The sequence below is a fragment of the Drosophila teissieri genome, chromosome X (assembly GCF_016746235.2).
Source record: "Drosophila teissieri strain GT53w chromosome X, Prin_Dtei_1.1, whole genome shotgun sequence".
Lineage (NCBI taxonomy): Eukaryota > Metazoa > Arthropoda > Insecta > Diptera > Drosophilidae > Drosophila > Drosophila teissieri.
Window position 1 is genome coordinate 1,169,831 of NC_053034.1, and position 17,899 is coordinate 1,187,729.

Sequence of the window (17,899 nt, forward strand, 5' to 3'; positions counted from 1 at the left end):
GTTCGAGCAGAACGAAGTGCAAAAGCAAAACAAACTGGATTAGGGCTCAGTGGAGTGAGTGAGGGAGTGGTGAGGGGGGAAGGGCGGGCAGAAAAGGAGTGCGATTCCCAATTATGCAATTAGAAGATAGTTTCTCTTCTTCTTCCGCACCCACAGCTTCAATGGATTTGTTTCCGTTTCCATTTCCATTTCTGTTTCCTTTTTCTGTTTTTATTCCCGCATTTTGTTTACCGTCGTGCCATTAATATTGCTGCTTTTGTTTTCGTTTGCACGTTCGCTCGTTCGTTTGCAGCGGTGATGGCAAGGCAACAACACTGAGCTGGCCGAGTTTCATTAGCGTTACTTTAAACTAATTAAACACGCGAGCTTAACTAACTCACGTAATTAGTTCGTTTTTCGACAACAAAATTAATAGCAGCTGCCTGCGTTGCTGCTGCTGTTGTTGTTGTTGTTGATGCAGGAACAGTTACTAGGGAAGCAAGTGAGAGCGAGGAAGTGATGGTAAGAGAGAGCAACGTCAGCCGGCTGCTGGACACACAACACACACACACATGGGCGCACGCACAGGGAATTTTATTGATTTTTCACACTCACACAGTAACGGTAAACAGGAGCTGAGCCTAGATAACGGTTATAGTGGCCCAAAAGCGGACGCCAAAGATAATGGAAATTCGAAGCAAAATATAAACACAATAACTGCATTAATCGCAACCCCGGTAAAACGGCATTTGCTTGCAGGCTCTCTGCGCCTCTCTCTCCCTCTCTCTGTCGCACTCTCTCTCTCCTGCAACTCCTTTTTGCTCCCTTTTTCCAGCAATGATTTTGGCACACGCCCAAAAAACAAAACGCCGCGCACTTAAAAAAAAATGCAGCCACAAACTTGCACAAAAAACACATTTACCGTTAACCCTAAGGACTCACTTTTCTTCAGCAGAAGCGCATTTAAGGCCGATCACTGTGGGCCAACTCCGCCGATTTGTTGCACTTCAATGTTTGTACGATGCGAAAACGCGCGCCGCGCAATCGCCTTCAAACATAAAACGCGTCCGCTCGCAGCGAATTCAAAACACGAATGAAAATGAGGGAAGTTGATAACCAGACCACAAATTGATAAAGGCAAAGTGACCAAATTCCCAAACTGCTCTGCACTGGCAACACTGCCGCGGCGTGTGTCTCGGCTAACTATTCTGGCGATCTGGCAGCGCCGTTTCAAAACGGTAAACGGTTTAAAGTTTTTCCCTTGCATTTTTGCCTCACGTGTTTGGTTAATTTGTTTTTTGTTAATTAAGTGTGTGAAAAATGCTAATTTGGCAGCTGCTGCTCTGGCCCACACTAATAGCCAGTGCCCCCCCGCGGCCCCTAACCGACCAAAAGGCCGAGGTGGCCAAGCTGCGAGCCGAACTAGAAAAAGCTCTAGAACACGACAATGGAGCACCAGTAAGTAAAATCGCATTTGGATGCCGTTTCAATTAACACTCATAGCCGATCCCAGCCAGGAGTGGTGGTGGCGCCCACGTGGACCCAGCAGGCAGGCCAACCGCCGCCTGGAAAGGGCTCCAAGGTGGTGGTGGACCACAGCTCTCTGAGCAGCGCCTCTTCCATTCGCCAGGAGATTCAGCAAGCGGTGGCTCACCAGGGACAAAACCAAGAGGTCCTCCAGTTGGAAGCTCTGCTCAAGGCCAGGGGCAGCAGCAAGGAGAGCCCGGCTCAGGTGTCCAAGTCTCGTGAGGAGCTACTGGGCGCCACTGTACAGGAAGCCAACGTGGTTGAGTCGCACTCGACATCGCAGATCGTCGATCTGGAGCAGCTACAGCGCCTGGAGCTGTCCAAGAGGCGCACCCGCGATATGCTCATTCTGGGTCGCATTGAGGAGTTCCTCAACTATAGCATGCCGACGGACGTGGATCGCTGGCTGACCCTGCAGGCCAACGGAAGCGTTTACCTAGTGGGTCAGCAGCGGGAGGGCCTCCTGGTTCTCTCCGAAGAATTTACACCACTGCAGCCCTATGTCCACCCCTTTGCCATAACCGCTATCCTAGGAATAGATCGCTGGAACAGGGGACTGCGTATGCAGGAGGGTTTGCTGGTGATGGCTTCCCAAGAACAGCTTATCTGGCTGCGATTGGAGCCCAGTCTTGGGCTGACACCCATCTGGCACTGGTCGATTGGCTCGAATGTGACCGAGATTAGAGCCTTCAACTTGGAGGGACAAGATTACCTCGCTCTCGTTGCAAATCACACGCTGAATATCTACGTTTATGATCTCGAGGCGGAGGAGTTCTGGATCGCTCAACGTGTGCATATGGCAGAAGCGATCTCCAACCTGGCCGTTCTTGATACAGGAAGGGAACTGCTCCTGGCAGTGGGTCAGTGGGACGAGGTTCTAATATACGCCTGCAGTTCGAAGGGGCAACCGCTGCACCTGCGCCAACAAATTAGTGCCCCCGAGGTGGCCGGCGTCACCGCCTTTCAAATGGGCGGACGCAGCTATCTGGCGCTGGGTGGCATATTGCCGCAGATCCTGGTCTACGTGCAGGGCCAGCTTGTGCCGCGCACCATTCTCGGCCAGAACTTTGGATTCGTAGACCACTACCTCCCCATTCCCGTGCGCAGTTACAGAGATGACCTGCTCCTGCTCGTCCAGCATCGAGTTGCCTTTGACACGCACTCACTGCTCGTCCTGGAGGTTTTGGTTTGGAACGGTGAGGCCTTCGAGGCGGGCTTGCCGCCACCTTGTGCTACTAGCTATGGAGCGGGCTGCATGTTGGATCAGGATCGTGAGGCTGGTATTTCAGGAGCTGTCCTGGTCCGCCGCTTAAGTCAGCCGCCGCTGGTCCTGGTGCCCAGGAAAGAGGCTCCTACGGGCATTTTTCGACTAGAAACTCAATTGCTGGCAAGGAATTCGGAGGCACAGGACCTGCTGGAGATACGCCAGTTCATGCAGGATTGGGTGCACGAACAGGAAGGGCTGATCCAACTAGCTGAGCAGCTCTTGACGGAGGATAAATCGGAGAGCCATCACCACGAGGAGCTTTCAACTCCACTGGTTGTCAGCGAGGGCGGTACCGTTGAGGAACTTTTTGTTAACGGAGCTCGCTGGACGGGAGCGGATGCTGTTGTGGACATAAACTCGCTGCTCCAGCAGATTCTTGTGTTGGACAGGGAATTGGGTTCTAGGCGATCGAAACGCCAGCCAGAGACGCTGTTCAACTTTCACTACGAGCAACTGGAAGTAGAAGACATTGAAACGGCGGAATTCATCTTGGAACATCTCAATCATGCGACGTTCTATATCCAAAATGGCTCCCTGGACTTGCCGCTGGGAACGCTCAATGTTGAGCAATTGGAACTTCTGGAAGCTCCGAAAGTGGAGCTCGTTCCGGTCCAGGGTGCAGAATCCCACGAATCTCTGAAGTTGAGTACGGACTTGGACTGCATTTTTATCAACGAAATGGAGTGGGACAAGCTGCTCCAAGACCTGGTGTGGCGTCATCAGCCTCTAAAGCTTTCTCAGTTGCACGTTGAGGGCGTAAGTGGATCGTTCGGCAGTGTTTTTAATTTTTAATTTCTAATTGAATATTTGCCATCCTACAGCCGGTCATTTTCGAAGACGTACTGAATTTGCACTCCCTGAACGATCTTAGCTTTCCAGGAGACTATCTCTGGTCGCAGGGAAATGAGACGAGTGTGGTCCAGGCACCGAAGGAGTTCACACAAACGCTTTGTAAGTAGTTGAAACGGAAAAGAGGAATTTCCTTCTAAGACTCCTTATTATCCACAGCTGCCAATGCCGTGGACACGTCGGGAACCATCAACGCGGTTTATCCGCAAGATGTCATCACGCTCAGTGATTCCCAGGAATGGCCGGGATTGGTAACCTTCTCTCATTTGGAGGTTTCTGAGGAATTGGAGGTAAGTTTTTGAATAGATGTCCACTGGATCTTTTAAGTGATTCCGTATCACCAACTAGCTCAATGGCAGCGCCCAGGGAAGGCAATTCGAGGAGGCGCCTTTAAATCCCACTCTGCTGGAGTCACGTGTCATCAGTGCCGACTGCCATTTCGAGCAGCTTCTAGTGCGCGGCCCCGTACGGCTGCTTCAAAAAATGGATAACGACAGCTTTGACTCCCTGCTAGGAGATCTCGTCCAGCGTTCGCTGAACTCCGACGAAAAACTGCAGATACGTGGACCCAAGCGCGTTGACCAGCTGCTTTTGCCAGTAGATGCTCATGTCGCAGATAATCAGCTCAATGGAATTCCGCTCAACGACTTTGTTACCAAGCACACGCCACAAACGCTTTCGAATCTGACTCAACTCGGAGGGTATGTTTACTTCCATCAGCTGGAGCTTGGGAAAGAGTCTTCCTACGACGGAGTTCGCCTAGAGGAACTACTCTCCAAAAGTCTACGACTAGATGGGCCAATTCCTCTGAGTTCTGCCCACACACGCCTTCGGTTTGTTGGGCATGCCCCCAATTTCACCCGACTACAAGTTGACAGCACCTTGAACCAGGTGCCGCTGTCAAGTGGCTACCAGCTGGTCCATAAACCGCTTTATCTGGGCAGCGCGAACTTTAGTCGTCTGGAGGCAGGGCAAGCGGAGGTTAACCATGATGTCGCTGGTGGCGGACTCCTCAATGGACGAAACCTGAGCAATGTGCTACAGGAGCAACCTAGGACTTGGTCGGGTGAAGTGCACGTGCAGGAGCTCATTCTCCCCCAGGGTGTGCAAGCGAACCAGCTGCAGGGCATAAAGGCAGAACTTTTGCTAGATTTTCTACAGCAACTGGACGAGCTGCCGCTGCTAATCCTTCAGGGTCGCATCCAAGTTGAGCGCATCGCCGTCAACGGTTCGGTGCAAGTAGCTGAAACCTTAAACAAGCGAGCCTTCCACGAACTTCAGAGGCAAGTCGTTTGGTTGGATAGGAAGAACGAACTGAGGACGCGATGGACTCTGAAAGAATCTCCCCAGTTCCGGCAAAACCTCCAGGTTCTGGGCAGCTTCAACGAGCGCTTGCTCCCGGAATTGCTGAATGACATTGTACCGCGCTCCGACGGGCACGAGGTGCTAATCGAGGGCACCAAAAGCTTCCTGGCTCCCGTCTACATAAGAGAACTTCATCTTTCTGCACTGAATGGGATTCCCTTCAATCATGTGGCCAACAAATTAAATCCGCTGCACCTCACTGGAAATGTCCGCATTCAGGGACGCATCTTTGTGGAGGAGCTGCAGCTGAATGGTCAAATAAACGGGGATCTGGACTTCCCTGCTGACCTGGAGAGACTACTCCGCTGGGATCCAAGCGCGCGAGGTTTCGTGCATCGGGGAGTCGTTGAACTTCCGAAAAAGGAGCTACAAAGCCTAGTGGTTCTGGGCCACCTGAAAAATCGCAGCCGTGAGCCCGTTCAGGAGCTCTTTGATCAGCTAATCTTCAAGCAGCAACGTGGTATACATTTGCATGGTCACAAAACGTTCACAGGCCGTCTTCGCATTGAAGATGGAGCACACATCACACGCTTCAACGGACTCAACATAGAACAGTTCCTGGAGAATCTAGTCTATATAGATTCACAGGGGGAGACGCTGTTGGAAACACCTGTTCGCTTTGCGGCTGATGTTAAAATGGATCATCTCGAGGCAGATCGCCTTGTGCTGTCGGGAGAGCTGCTCAATGGATGCAATGTAAGCCAGTGGCTCCGGGACACTATTCGTGTCGATCGCGATCTCCAAGAACCCAAGGGTGAGTACAAGATTTATCTCTTTACGATTCCACTCAACCATATGTGCATTTCAGTTGCGTTTGCAAGGGGATCGCTGGACGGTAATTTCTTGGAAGCAGAGGAGCTTAACCAAGTTAATCTCTCACTGGTTGTCACCCGCTTGACGGAGCAGCGCCTAAGTGATCCCCTGGAGGCAGATGATTTGCTCCTAGATGGGCAGCTGATGGTGGGGGGCAATGTAAATGGTAAAAATCTTTCCCAGGAGTATGCCAACACTCTAATGGTGAGTTAACTACGCCACTACGTATTCAAATAATCCACAGCACTCACTTACATCCTCAGGTTAACCCTTCGGGAGAGCAGCAAGTGGATACGCCCTTATTGTTGTCTAGCATTACTGTCAGCGGATCCCTGGAGGTTACTGCTCCAGTTAATGGTCTAAACCTAAGCGATGTGGCGATTTTGGGTGAAGATCCAGTGCGGCTGCAGTCGCCGCTATACTTTGACACCCTGCATGCTCCGTTTTTAAGAGCGCATCAGAACCTCAACGGATTCGACTTTAAGGATTGGTACGAAGGAAGCCTATGGGCAAGGGGTCGGGAGCAGCAGGAAATTAGCGGAAACTGGCGCGTCAAGAAACTGCAGGTGAAGCAGGGCGATGAGCTGCGACCACGTCGACAAACTGCAGAAGAGAGCTACCGGGAGTTTTGCGAGGGTTTGGTCAGGATTATCCTGCCTTACAAAGTCCAAAAGCTGCAAAAGAGATTCGATTTGAATCAGGAAAAGGACCAGGAGAACATTCGCCGAGTATTCGACTTGGAGGCACCCGGGGGTATCAGTTACCTCTTGGTCAACGAGCAAGGCTGCTGGACCCGCATCCATCGCTGGAATGGATCTTTATTCGATCGATCCGGAGCCTTCAAGAGCGGACCCGTGGACGAGGCAGTTGCTTTAAGAGTGGGAAACACGAGCTCAAACCAGGAGTTTGCCTTTATGACCAGCTACGAGTTGCAGGATGATCAGACCGAGCCGCGCTGGAATTGCAGTGAAGGAAAGCCTATTCTCCTGAGCTGGAAACTGAACAAAACGAAGACCACTGAGCACATGGAACTATCAGCGGACACCTTAAGAAATATCAAAGAACAATACGAGCAGCGCAAAAACCAACCACTCCCTAATCCCAGTTACCAGCAAGCTATTAAGTATCTGCAACGTCCCACCATCCAGTCCCTGCTCGGGTCAAAGTGGCAAGAGGATAAACAGGAACTGAGTCCTTCGGAGATGGCCAGAATGCGAAGACGTCTGCTAGACACCTTGGAATTCCGGTTGCAGGCGGAGGTGAACATTACTCAGCTTAGCATTCCAGAAAGTGATCTATTCGACGAGCACTTGGTGGAGGATTTCCTGGAGTTGATGCGGCAGTTGCGATCCTTACGACGGCGTCTAGATACTGAGACCCTTCCACTGCCAAACACGCCGGCCAGAGTTCTGGCCGCACGGAGTGCCCAGCTGATCTGGCCAACTTTGCAGGAGTTGCGAGAGGTTTCGGCTTTGAATGGAAACGCATCTGGGTCCCAGGAGCAAGTTCTGGAGCAAACGCTGCTGGATGTGCTCACGCTGGCCAACGAAGAAAATGGCTCGGGGGATGATGAGAAGCTACATGCTGTGATTCAGAGATTGAGAAACCTTAAAGCAGAGCTTCATGCGCAGGAGGAAGACCACGAGGGACCTGCTGCCTCCTCTTCGGACAGGAAAGAGCAGTTTTTGCCTCTGCCAGATGTCGACTGGAGACCCGTTCAAACACTTCGCCTTGCTGTGGGGCCAGCCAACCGTCCGCGACTTCTTTACGCCCGGCTGACCGTGGTGACACCAAGGGATGAGCCTCCGCCCACCACGCCCTCCACTGCTCCAGCCGCCCACATCCAACTGCACCACGCAAATGGATCGCTCTTTCAATCGCTGGCAGGGGAGCATGGAGCTCGCCATCTGACATCTTTGCGGGTACGAGATGAGACACTGCTGGCGTTTGTGGAGGGCTGCTGCCGGATAAGAGTTCTCATCTATCGCGGTGTGCAGGGGTTCGTAGACTTCGCCCGTTTTCGCGCAGCTGGCAAAGAGCTCAAGAATGGAGATGGGGAGGTCTTGCAGTTGCTATCCCTGCGCTTGCCGCTCAGTCGGCAACCTGGAGCCATGTACTTCTTGGCGGTGGTTCAAGCTCGACGCGTCACTTTCTACGAAGTTGTAATAGCCGGATTACTAGAACCGTGGCTAAAATGCTCATGATTGAGGAGCTCGTTGGATTGAAATGTATATGTAAAGAATTTTCTGTTAAAATGGATGATAGTGAGTAGCTTATAGATGTAGTTGGTTATCTTTGTTAACTATGTAATATTATATTAATACTACAATTATTTTCATAGTTGTAAATAAAAGTTGCTTTGTTGATGTTATGTTATGAAAAGTATGTAAAAGCATTTAAAATTAGTTCATCTGCTGTGGGCTATAAAAAGGTCTTGGCCATCTTTAACTATATAGATATATCTTTATTTCAAGAGCTTAGGTTCACATTTACATAGCATTAACCACGACTTTTCGCTTGCCCTTGAACTCAGTGATTGACTCTTACATCCTAGGCCGGACTTACGACTATGAGTCCCCGGATTGCGGATCCCTTATCCGAGGGGCACGCAGATGGAGAGGACAGTGACTACAATAAATACACACACATTACGATAGCGGTTGGAAGAGGACGACGAAGTTGGGAGGAAACATATGTACAGTTAGCCGGTCCGAAGGATCCTCCTCCTAAGAGGGAATCTTAACGGGCAGAAATAGGCGCGGATCCCCGATCTTGGGACTGAGTCGAACCACCACCTGGTCGTCGCCGTCACCCACTTCGAGGAACGAATTCCAGTCGGCCAGGAAGTAGAATCCATTCTTCTTCTTTGGCGGCGGGGGCTCCTCGCTGACGGGATCAGGTCCAAATGAGTCTGCCAAGTCGTCGAGGGATCCGTTCCGCGGCTCCTCCGTGGTGGTAGTGGTGGTTGTACTAGTGCTGCTAGCTCCTTCCTCCCCAATTGCACCTTTGGTGTCTCCATCGATGTCGTCCAGGCCCAGGCTCAGACTAATCTTGGTGGGGGATTGGGTGGTCGCTGGCGGGTCCTCGCCATCCGTCTGCTTGCCACTCTCTGTGGTGGCATTTTCCACGCTCTGCCGCCGCGCCTTCAGCGTCTCGTCTTGCCCACTCTGCAGGGACTGCAGATAGGCGACGTCTGGATTGGGTCTCGCAGTTGACGTCGCTGTGGCTACCTGGTCCAAGCTCACATTGAGCTGTTGCAGCTCTTGGAGATTGCTGATCAGGCGCTGCAGCTCGCTGAGATTGCTTGTGGAGTCATCCCGTTTCTTCTTGGGTGTCTCGGGCTCCGGTTTCGCCAGCTGGTAATTGAGCTCGCTGAACTCAGCCATGAGGTCGCCATCGAGCTCTCCCTCCCTCTCGTCGCCCTCATTCAAGTCCTCCGCGTCGCCCTCATCGCTGCGCCGCCGGAAGCCACTGCCCACGCCCAGTCCCTTGACCAAATCGCTGGGCAGTCCCTGTTTGGGCGCTAGTTCAGTGCTTACACCAATCCTGTTGGCCGCCCGCTTGATGGCCGCCTCTATGATTTTGGTGGCACTGAAAACGGGCAGCTGGAGGCTGCTCTCCGTGGTGGGCTTGGGGTCCGGGATGGGGCGCACCCTCGGACGGCTGGTGGTGAGCGAAAATACCGCCGGCGAGGAGGTGTCGTGCACCTGAGCGGGAGCCGGAGTGGTGCTGGTCGTAGTGGTGGTGGAGGAAGTGGAGGACGAGGTAGCCTGCAGCTGGCTTTCGAGCTGCTGCGACAACTCGTGGGGCAGAGCAACGCCTAGCTTCTGCAGCTGTTGCGTGTTGTAGAGCAGTTTCTGCAGCTCCTCCAGATCCGCCTTTCTGGGCCCGGAGCTGGGCGTAGTGGGAGCCCTCCTAGCGGGCACGAAACGAGGAGCAGCCGGCGTGGTCGGTGGCTGAGTCTGCACCGTCTTATAGATGGGCTGCATGTGCTGATAGCTCTGGCGCTCGCCCGTGTCCTCCAGGCTACCGAAAAATTGCTGGAACTGACCGAAGTCTGGTGAGGATCCGTGCTGCGGATGGGCGGGCTGACTCATGGCCAGTTCCCGGAGCTCCTCGCTGGAGGATTGGGATGGCGTGGCCATGGTTACTGGCTTCTCGTAGACGGGCAAATCCAGCTTAAGCTCGGGTTCCAGCTCCGCCTCCTGATCCTTGGCTCGCTGGGCATAAACGATATGAGCTCCATTGACAGTTTTTACATTGGGACTGCGGATTGAGGCCGCGGTGACCAGCTGGGAATGGGGATGGGTCACGTGATCCGTTCGAAGTTGCACTCGCTCTAACTCCTGGACTTTGCTCAACAGCTTTTGCAACTGCACGTAGTCCTGTGGATGCACCTCTTCCCGAAGCAATCCATTGCTCCTTTCAAAGTGGCTCAAGGGCCTCTGCTTGGTGGTGGAAGCCGCCGTGGAGATCTCTACAGCTCCTCCACCGGGAACGAGGGAGGCTGAGGTCGGCGAGAGTTCCTGCAGGTGGGCATAATCGTTGCTAGGCAGACTAATTGCCGGCCTGGAACCAGCCACGTTTCTCGTGAGGAAGTTAGGCGGTGTTGTGGGCTGCTGCAGTTGCTCCAACTGCTGGACACGGGTAATCAGTGCCTCAAACTGAGCATGGTCCACTGAGGGTGTGGGCCTGGGCGTCGTGGTTGTGCTCGTGGTTGTGGTACTTGTGGTTGATGTGGTGGAGGTGGAACTAGGAGTCGTCTTGGGCTGCTGTTTCCTCTTGCTGTTCCTGGCCTGCTCGTACAGCTTCTCCAGCTCGCGATCGTCACTCAAGAGGCGCTGCAGCTGGAAGAGATCGGCGGCACCGAGAGAGCTGCCTGGTCCCAGTCCCAAGCCCAAGCCCAAAGCCTGGTTTCTCAATGGCTTTACGGTGGTGCTGGTGGTGCTGGTTGTGCTCGTTGTGGTTCTGCTCGATTGCTCCAACTGCTGGAGCTGCTTAAGGATTCGCTGCAGCTCTCGTGCTTCGTTCTGGGCAGGCGAGGGGGTGGTGGTGGTGCTGGTGCTAGTGGTTGTGCTTGTGGTAGAGAAACGACTGCTCAACGATTGGGCGCCTGGACTGGCTGCCTTAATAACATTTTCCGGGTTAATCTTCAGCTTTTCCAGTTCCTGGAGATTTTGCAACAACTTGGACAGCTCATCGGAACTGGTAGCCGTGGCCTGGTGGTTTCCCGCGTTGGCAAAGTTGAGGTCTATGTTCGGATCGATTCTCCTGCGTGGCTTCTTGGCCTCGATGAGTAGTGGTTCCCCATGGGTGATGAGCGGCACTGGAGCAGGTGTGGTAGTGGTGGTGGTGCTCGTGGTGGTAGTGGTGGTGCTGGTTGTGGTGCTTTTGGGAGGTTTTCTCTTCGGCTGCGCTTGAAGTCGCTCAAGTTCCTGCAGATTTTCCAAGAGCTTGGCCAACTCCGCGTTTCCCGTGGGCGGCAAGCGGGCCGTCGCCGTGGACAGTTCCGTGTGTGCGCCAGTGGGTTCCTCCGTGGGCTTTGCCTCCTTCTTCAGTGCCTTTGGAGCCTTTCTTACAATGCCAAAGCGGGTCAAGTAACCCTCAACCTCGGGCTTCACGCGCAGCTCTTCGCCAATGTTCAGCGGCTTGAAGTTTGAGTAGGCCTCCGGGCGGATTCGCGCCCCTTGGAGACCCCGTAGATCCGCCACCGCTACCACCGACGGCTGGGGGGCACTCTCCGCGGGGTAATAGTCGTCCAGCGCATACCTCTTGTGGGCGGAATCGCTCTTACCGCCCGACACAATGCCCAGGCTCTCCAGGATGTCCGCCACCGGCTTGACAGTGCTGCTGACGGAGCCACCTGCTCCTTCGGAGGGCTTGGGCTTCCTCAGGAACTGAGCGTTCTTTGCGCTGTAGTGGGAGCTAAATCGGGCGGCTGAAGGTGCAGCAGCGGGATTAGCTGAAGGCAGAGAGGCTGCGGTGACTGGCCGGAAGTCCTGATAAACCACCGGCGGCGGCGCTGGCGGATGGTAGGTTGTGGCCTGCGGCATGGGCCTGAACTGCTGCTGGAGAGGGTTCGTCTGGCCGTGGAGCAAGCCGTAGGCTGGCTTGTAAGTGGTGGCTGCCACCGCAGGATTGCCCCCTGGCACTGTACTTCTGGGCAGGGCACTGGGATCCGCGGTAAGAAACTTCACCGGGTCCGGCGGCGTGTAGGCGTCGATGACGCGAGTCACCGGTGGCCGCGTGTACAGCTCCTGCAGATTCTCCTCCGTGTTGTTGTCCGTGTTAAAGGGCAGGACTAGCATAAGAGCTCGCATGCTGTCCGCGCGGCTCATGTCGCCAGCCTCCAGACTTTTCTCGTACTCCTCGCGGGTCACCTTTTCGTACAGCTCCTCGATCTCGCCACTGCGAAGATTGGGGGTATTAGAATCGCACCGTCTTTGACCAGTCGAAGCCCCGTTTGTCACTCACCGCGTCAGCCTCGGCAAGGCCGGATCGTTGGCCAGGATCTTTTGCACCTCGTCGATCGTCTGCTCGATCTCCGGCGGCTGGAAGAAGCTCTTGTCCAGCTGCTGCCGCGCATTCCCGCCCTGGATAGTGGGCAGGGCCCGCGTCACGCCCCCCAGCTGAAGGAGGGCGATCAGCGCCAGGCACTCACGCAGCATCCTGGGAAAGCGGGTCGGGGACTGCAAGGAGAAACGTGAGAGAAGGCGGGGCATGTCTACTATCCTTACAAACAGCTGAAAAGGTATCTGCTTTCCCCAGAAAGGCACATCTCGGTTCATCAATATACCTATACCCTATAGGGTTGTGATCTGGGATCTGGGATCCCCAAGGAACTTGGCCATAACACAAATGACACCTTTCGCTTTCGTACTTATAACGATCTCACCCCCTCGCTTTTGACTTCCCCGTAAACTGACTGACTGATTGACCCACCAACCGACCGAGCAATCAACCATATCAACCACACATTAGCCACCGAGCTACTGACCACTGCCAGCTCGGTAGCTTCATCAACGTCCATCAACGGTGGTAATAATCGGGTTGCCGTGTGTGTTGTATGTGTGTGGTTTTTTCGCAATCCGAATCGCAGATAGCAGATCACAGATCACAGTCGCGACTCCCGGAGACAAAAGTTTCCGCCCAGGAAAAGGAGAATGGGGAAATAATAAGCGACTTACAAAGAAATCAAATGAAATGCATGACAAATTTTTGTCAAAAGCCGACAGCGATAACGAAAGTGGAAAAAATGGTTGAAAATAGTGCTCAGAGGCGGCGACAAATATGTGCACAAGTGTACAAATTTATTAAACCAACGGAGGCAGAAAACAAGACGTAACCCCCAATCAGAAAACACTTGTTAAAGAGTGGAGTGTGAATCACCATACTTTGCTAAGATTTTCGAGGATTGCGCAACTGGAGACTGGTCGGTCCTGGTCCTCTGGTCATCTGGTCAGGATGAGAGTGATGCAAGAGCCGATGGCGAGGGAAATGAAAAATGGAAATGGCTGGACATTAAAATGGAGTGGCAGCCTGCAGCGAAGATCTTGTCCAAATTATGACTTTTTTGTCAGATTTTCAGCGGTTGGACGACGGGGAGGAACGAGACTTAGGTACTCCATCTATCGAACCTATCGGAGCGTTTAATTTTCACTTAATTGCCGTAGTTAAATCATAAATTAAATGAGTGCCGTAGAAAGCGATGACGGGACAAGACGTTGCCGAGGTTGTCCAGCAGCGAAGCCGTTAGCAAAATGAACTGTTAGGTAATCTAGTCGAAAACGAGGCAAGATAGTTATGGCCAAGGTATGCCGCTCTAACTCAACTAAACTCAACTAAACTGAGCTGAACTGAAGTGCGGCTACGTGCTCGGCATTCTAAATGAGCGACAACTGAAGTCAACTGCAGACGGGATTGAATCCAATGCGTTAGCAAATGGGATCGGAATGGCATCTTGAAGTATCTGTGGAATGCCGTTGGTTGGGATCTGCGCAGAGCGGTTAACTCTGCGGTGAGTTCCAAAAGTGGACACTAAAACTCAATGTATGTTGATTAAATGTGACAGAAAAGGGTATATAGATGTGAAGTGCCACACGACTTCGCGGCATCGTCATAGTTTAAAGGTCGATGACTAATAAACTCTGCACCACATGGCGCATACGCAATTTCGTTTTGCATACAGCGATTAAATCTCGTGGAGGGGGGAAATGCATTTGTGCGTGACTTTTTGCGTGTGTATGGGACGTATAATCAAAACGCAAATAATTTGTTGCCATTGCGGCGGCAGGCACACGAAATGTGAGCCAATCTCTGGTGAGTGCATTTCCAATTCAGCAAAAACAACCGCAGTAGCCTAGCCAAGCCATGCCAAGCCGATTATGATGATGATGATGACGATGATGATGATGGTAGTAATGACGACGACGACGTCACTGAAGCGCATTAAAGCCAGAGCAACTGCGCTCCGTGTGTTTGGTAACAATTAAATGTGTGTTAAGTAATCTCAGCCGCCTATTAATGCTATTATCTGCACAATAACCTAGTCCCTGGGACATGTACGAGTAGAGTATCAGCCCAATTGAGCCGATTCCAAAGCATTTTCCGTTTTCCATATGCCATTTGCAATTTCTCATTTCCCATTTACACTCTCTTGACATTTCATTGTGCCATGTGATAGTTATTAAAACCGACACTTTGTATGCTGACGCGGAAGCTTGTCAAAAGTCCGAGCTAAAGGCCTTGATCCGCTGATCCGGGGATCCGGGTGGAATGGCAGATGTAGGAAGTGTTGAATAATGGCTACTCCCCGGGCAAATGAAACTCGACTTCTCGACTCGGCCACACAATTCAATTTGTGAACCCACCAAAGTGTCAACTTGTCTGGAACTTTGTCAGCTCATAGTTCTGGGAAATGATTTTTCAAAGAATAGGTTTTGGAGCAAATACCACAGTAGAACCAGTCAGTCAGTTACATTAGAAGAACATTTACCAATTGGTACAAAGTTCCGATCAAATTAAGGCTACCTAATTGAATGTCTCAGGATCAGAGTCCCTCAAAACATTGGACAAAATCTGTCCACACGCAATTTTCCTCCCACGTCCTTGGCTCGAATGGCTTTAGCCGTGAACTTTTACGTCTTTTACAGTCACCCCATTACCCGTGGCCAGCAATCACACAGCAATTTAGAGAAACAATCGCAAGAAAAAAGGGGAATCAGTGGTCTGCACAAAAACAGAAGACAATTGTCTTTGGCCCAAGCATTCGCTTCATTAGCTTGGCTTAATCAAGAGCAGAGAGCACTTAGCCTTGCTCGAAGCTGGCCGACAAAGGTCAGGTTGATTAACTAGTCATTAATCTTAATGGCCTCTAGAAGTTCGATAAATACGCCCAAAGGGGGGCGTTGGTACCTGGAATCGTTATCTGGGAGAAATACTATTTGTAGGTCAATAGACTGGGCGGAGTGTTTATGGTCTAGATCAGCATCTCAATCCGGTTCATCTATTCAATGCACAACCTATTCAAATCTAGCATCGAAGCAGCTAAGCCGCTTTAGCCACGATGCCACTGTCGCTTTCAAGATTCCACTTCATTTTACTAAGAGGCCTATGTCTAAAATCCATAACGTATTCAAATGTTTTTGAATTTCTCTGCGCTTTCAATCCAAATCCTTTTGGCACTGCTTTGTGCCAGAAGACAGAAGTGAGCTGATCTCAATTCTCATCGCGTTGTGCAGGGCAGCCGGCTTGGATCGACAGTGGGCGACTGTGAAGGTCACCTTTATGGCTGCCTGGCACAACTGGCTGCTATTTCCGGCTCTTGGATCTGAATTGAGATGAGAAAGCGCTGCTCTCACTCCGAGTCAGCCGATTAGTCAGGCGGCAGATGCATCACAGCATCAGCATGGTCTGAAATGCGCAGCTTCCACGCCACTTTTACTCGGCTGCCATGTGCCTTATGGGCTCCTAACCATTGCGGTTTTCCTCGTTTTGCCAGTCGGACCAGTGGACCAGTGGACCTGGATGGTGGATTCTACTTGAGCCAACTGCATATGACAAGTGAATGTTGTTTTGGGCGGCCAGGAAAAGCCAGTAACAAGTAACTAGCCCCGAAACTGAACCAAGTCGCTGGCGAGGCGGCTAACTTGGCCAACTGGCTTTGGTTTTGGTTTTGGCTTTGGCTACACTCGGACTTTGGGTTTTGGTTTGGGTTTGGTTATTGGTTGTTGCTTCGCAATCGGGCTCGGATTTGGATTCGAATGCGCCATCGGGTTTGGGCCTATTTGGATCTGTTTGACTTGTTTATTGGCACTTTTACCCAGTCGATTGATTTCTTGCCTTGGCAGATGCTTAATTATTGTTTTTATTATTGTTCGCCGCTGCCCCTCTTCACTTTGTTTGTCAAGTTGTTTGGCTCGGTGGCCTGTTGTTTCCCTTTTGGTGAACACTTTCACCAGCGGATTGCCGAAAAAACAACGACAGTAATAATAAATATTAAAACACTTTACATGCCTTTGCTTAATTTTTGAATTGCTTTTCTGCTGCTATAATAGTTATGAAAAGTGTCGCTGTCATTATGTTGTCTTCTCTGCTGGCATTTATTTACCACCAGTTATTTCACTACTCCCCTTCTTGGACTGCCTCGTGTTGCGTAGTGTCTTACTTCTACTTGGGTATAGGGTATGCAATTAAATTAGGGGTAATTGGTTTTCCTCTTTTTCTAGCTGTTTGTAAAGCAAGGAAGCCTAGTATCCTAAAATCCCATTACTACTTCTTTCTAAAGTTCCAAGTGCCATAAGCTGCTTGGTTTACACAAACTAAACAGTTTTTGTCTGAAAGACCGCCATTAGATCCTATTATCCCATTCGTTGCACATGCCATCGAGATCCCCTTTGCAGTGCCCTTGTGTCAAGGTCGTTGGTGTGGTGCAGCCAGTTCGAATCACGAGTCGTGAGTTCGTTGCCTAAGTCTTTTGTTTGCTGCTTGCACCGCCTGTGCATCGCCTGTGCACCGCCACCAACAACCTGTCACCAGCGGACTGCAGTGGCCAACAATTTTCAATTTTCAATTACATTTTCAATTTTCGACCGCTCGCTCACGTTCGCCGCGCACTCTTTAAAATCCAAATTTAAATCGAATCGAGACGCTTTTTCACAACTCCAGAGGCGTCAAACTTTCAATGCACACGGAGCACAGCACAGCACAGCACACCACACTGTTAAAAAAATGGACGGGGAAGGAAAAACCGAAATTAAATCGGTGCAAAACGCGAGCACGCGACTGTCGCTTGGCTTCTGTGTCGGTATCCGTATAGATAGCGGACTCGATTTTGGTTCGTTTTCGGTCTCGATCGCATGCGCGGCCTGCAGACCATTTTCAATGAGCGTTCGCAGCGTACTGAACGCGGCCGAAAGTAGTCTTGGCCAACTTCGCTGCGGCCGCCGCCGCTGCCGCTGCCGCAGTTGCTGCTGCTGCTTTTGCTCATGCTGCTGCTTATGCTGCTACTACCGCTTTTGCTGCTTCTGCTTCTGCTTGGGCTGCTGCGACCTGGCTTCTTAGAAGTCGGTGCTAGAAAACACTGGATACCGAGTGCATCGATTAGATGCATCCATTTAATCGCATTTAATCGCATTTGAAATGCACGGCATGAACTTAGATTTGGTAGCCTAGATTCGGCGCTCCAACTTGTTGGCCTCATAGATAGCATCTATTAGGCTCGCTTGCAGCCATTACATAAATTGGTTCATTGTAAAAACACACTTAACACAAAGCAATTTCAAAAGGCATGTTAATGCACGTCAAGTGCCGAAACTAGATTGTTGTAGTGCAATAACATTGGAAATAGTAACCATAGGATCAAGCCCACGGCTTCAACTGGCACTGCATAAAACTATTTAACTAAAGATTAAACGACTTTAACATTTAACGAGGCCTCATCTCAATTGATTAGCATGACATAATGATAGCAGATTGCTATTTGGCCAGTTCTTAATGTACTGCCTTGGGCAGGGCGCAGAGTATCAATTAAAAATCGATTTGGCTTAGAAGACATTTTTGGGAGGGATTTCGTGATTCCGAGATTCCGAGCGCGAAGCG

General features: G+C 51.4%; 2 protein-coding genes across 2 annotated transcripts; one reads left to right on the plus strand and one right to left on the minus strand.

Annotated features, from left to right (window-relative positions):
* The first annotated feature begins 1,209 nt into the window (after positions 1–1,209).
* On the plus strand, positions 1,210–8,079 carry LOC122624257. The gene is made up of 7 exons (XM_043803743.1): positions 1,210–1,437; positions 1,493–3,529; positions 3,595–3,724; positions 3,782–3,912; positions 3,971–5,741; positions 5,796–6,004; positions 6,064–8,079. The coding sequence occupies exons 1-7, from the start codon at positions 1,300–1,302 to the stop codon at positions 8,002–8,004; spliced, it is 6,357 nt and encodes a 2,118-aa protein (XP_043659678.1). The 5' UTR covers positions 1,210–1,299; the 3' UTR covers positions 8,005–8,079.
* Positions 8,080–8,346: 267 nt separating this feature from the next.
* LOC122624748 (mucin-5AC) lies at positions 8,347–12,468 on the minus strand. Its single transcript, XM_043804435.1, has 2 exons — positions 12,275–12,468; positions 8,347–12,208 (listed from the first exon to the last, which is right to left on the minus strand). Exons 1-2 carry the CDS (start codon positions 12,466–12,468, stop codon positions 8,527–8,529), a joined length of 3,876 nt encoding a protein of 1,291 aa, XP_043660370.1. The 3' UTR covers positions 8,347–8,526.
* Positions 12,469–17,899: the final 5,431 nt, after the last annotated feature.

What these genes read in the sequence shown, in the direction of transcription:
- LOC122624748 (XM_043804435.1), bottom strand. Translation starts at nt 12,468, where the DNA reads ATGCTGCGTGAGTGCCTGGCGCTGATCGCCCTCCTTCAGCTGGGGGGC. An exon ending in GCCTTGCCGAGGCTGACGCG is followed by an intron (nt 12,209 to 12,274) that starts GTGAGTGACAAA and finishes CAATCTTCGCAG; the next exon opens with TGGCGAGATCGAGGAGCTGT.
- LOC122624257 (XM_043803743.1), top strand. Translation starts at nt 1,300, where the DNA reads ATGCTAATTTGGCAGCTGCTGCTCTGGCCCACACTAATAGCCAGTGCC. An exon ending in GGAGTTCACACAAACGCTTT is followed by an intron (nt 3,725 to 3,781) that starts GTAAGTAGTTGA and finishes TATTATCCACAG; the next exon opens with CTGCCAATGCCGTGGACACG. An exon ending in AGTATGCCAACACTCTAATG is followed by an intron (nt 6,005 to 6,063) that starts GTGAGTTAACTA and finishes TTACATCCTCAG; the next exon opens with GTTAACCCTTCGGGAGAGCA.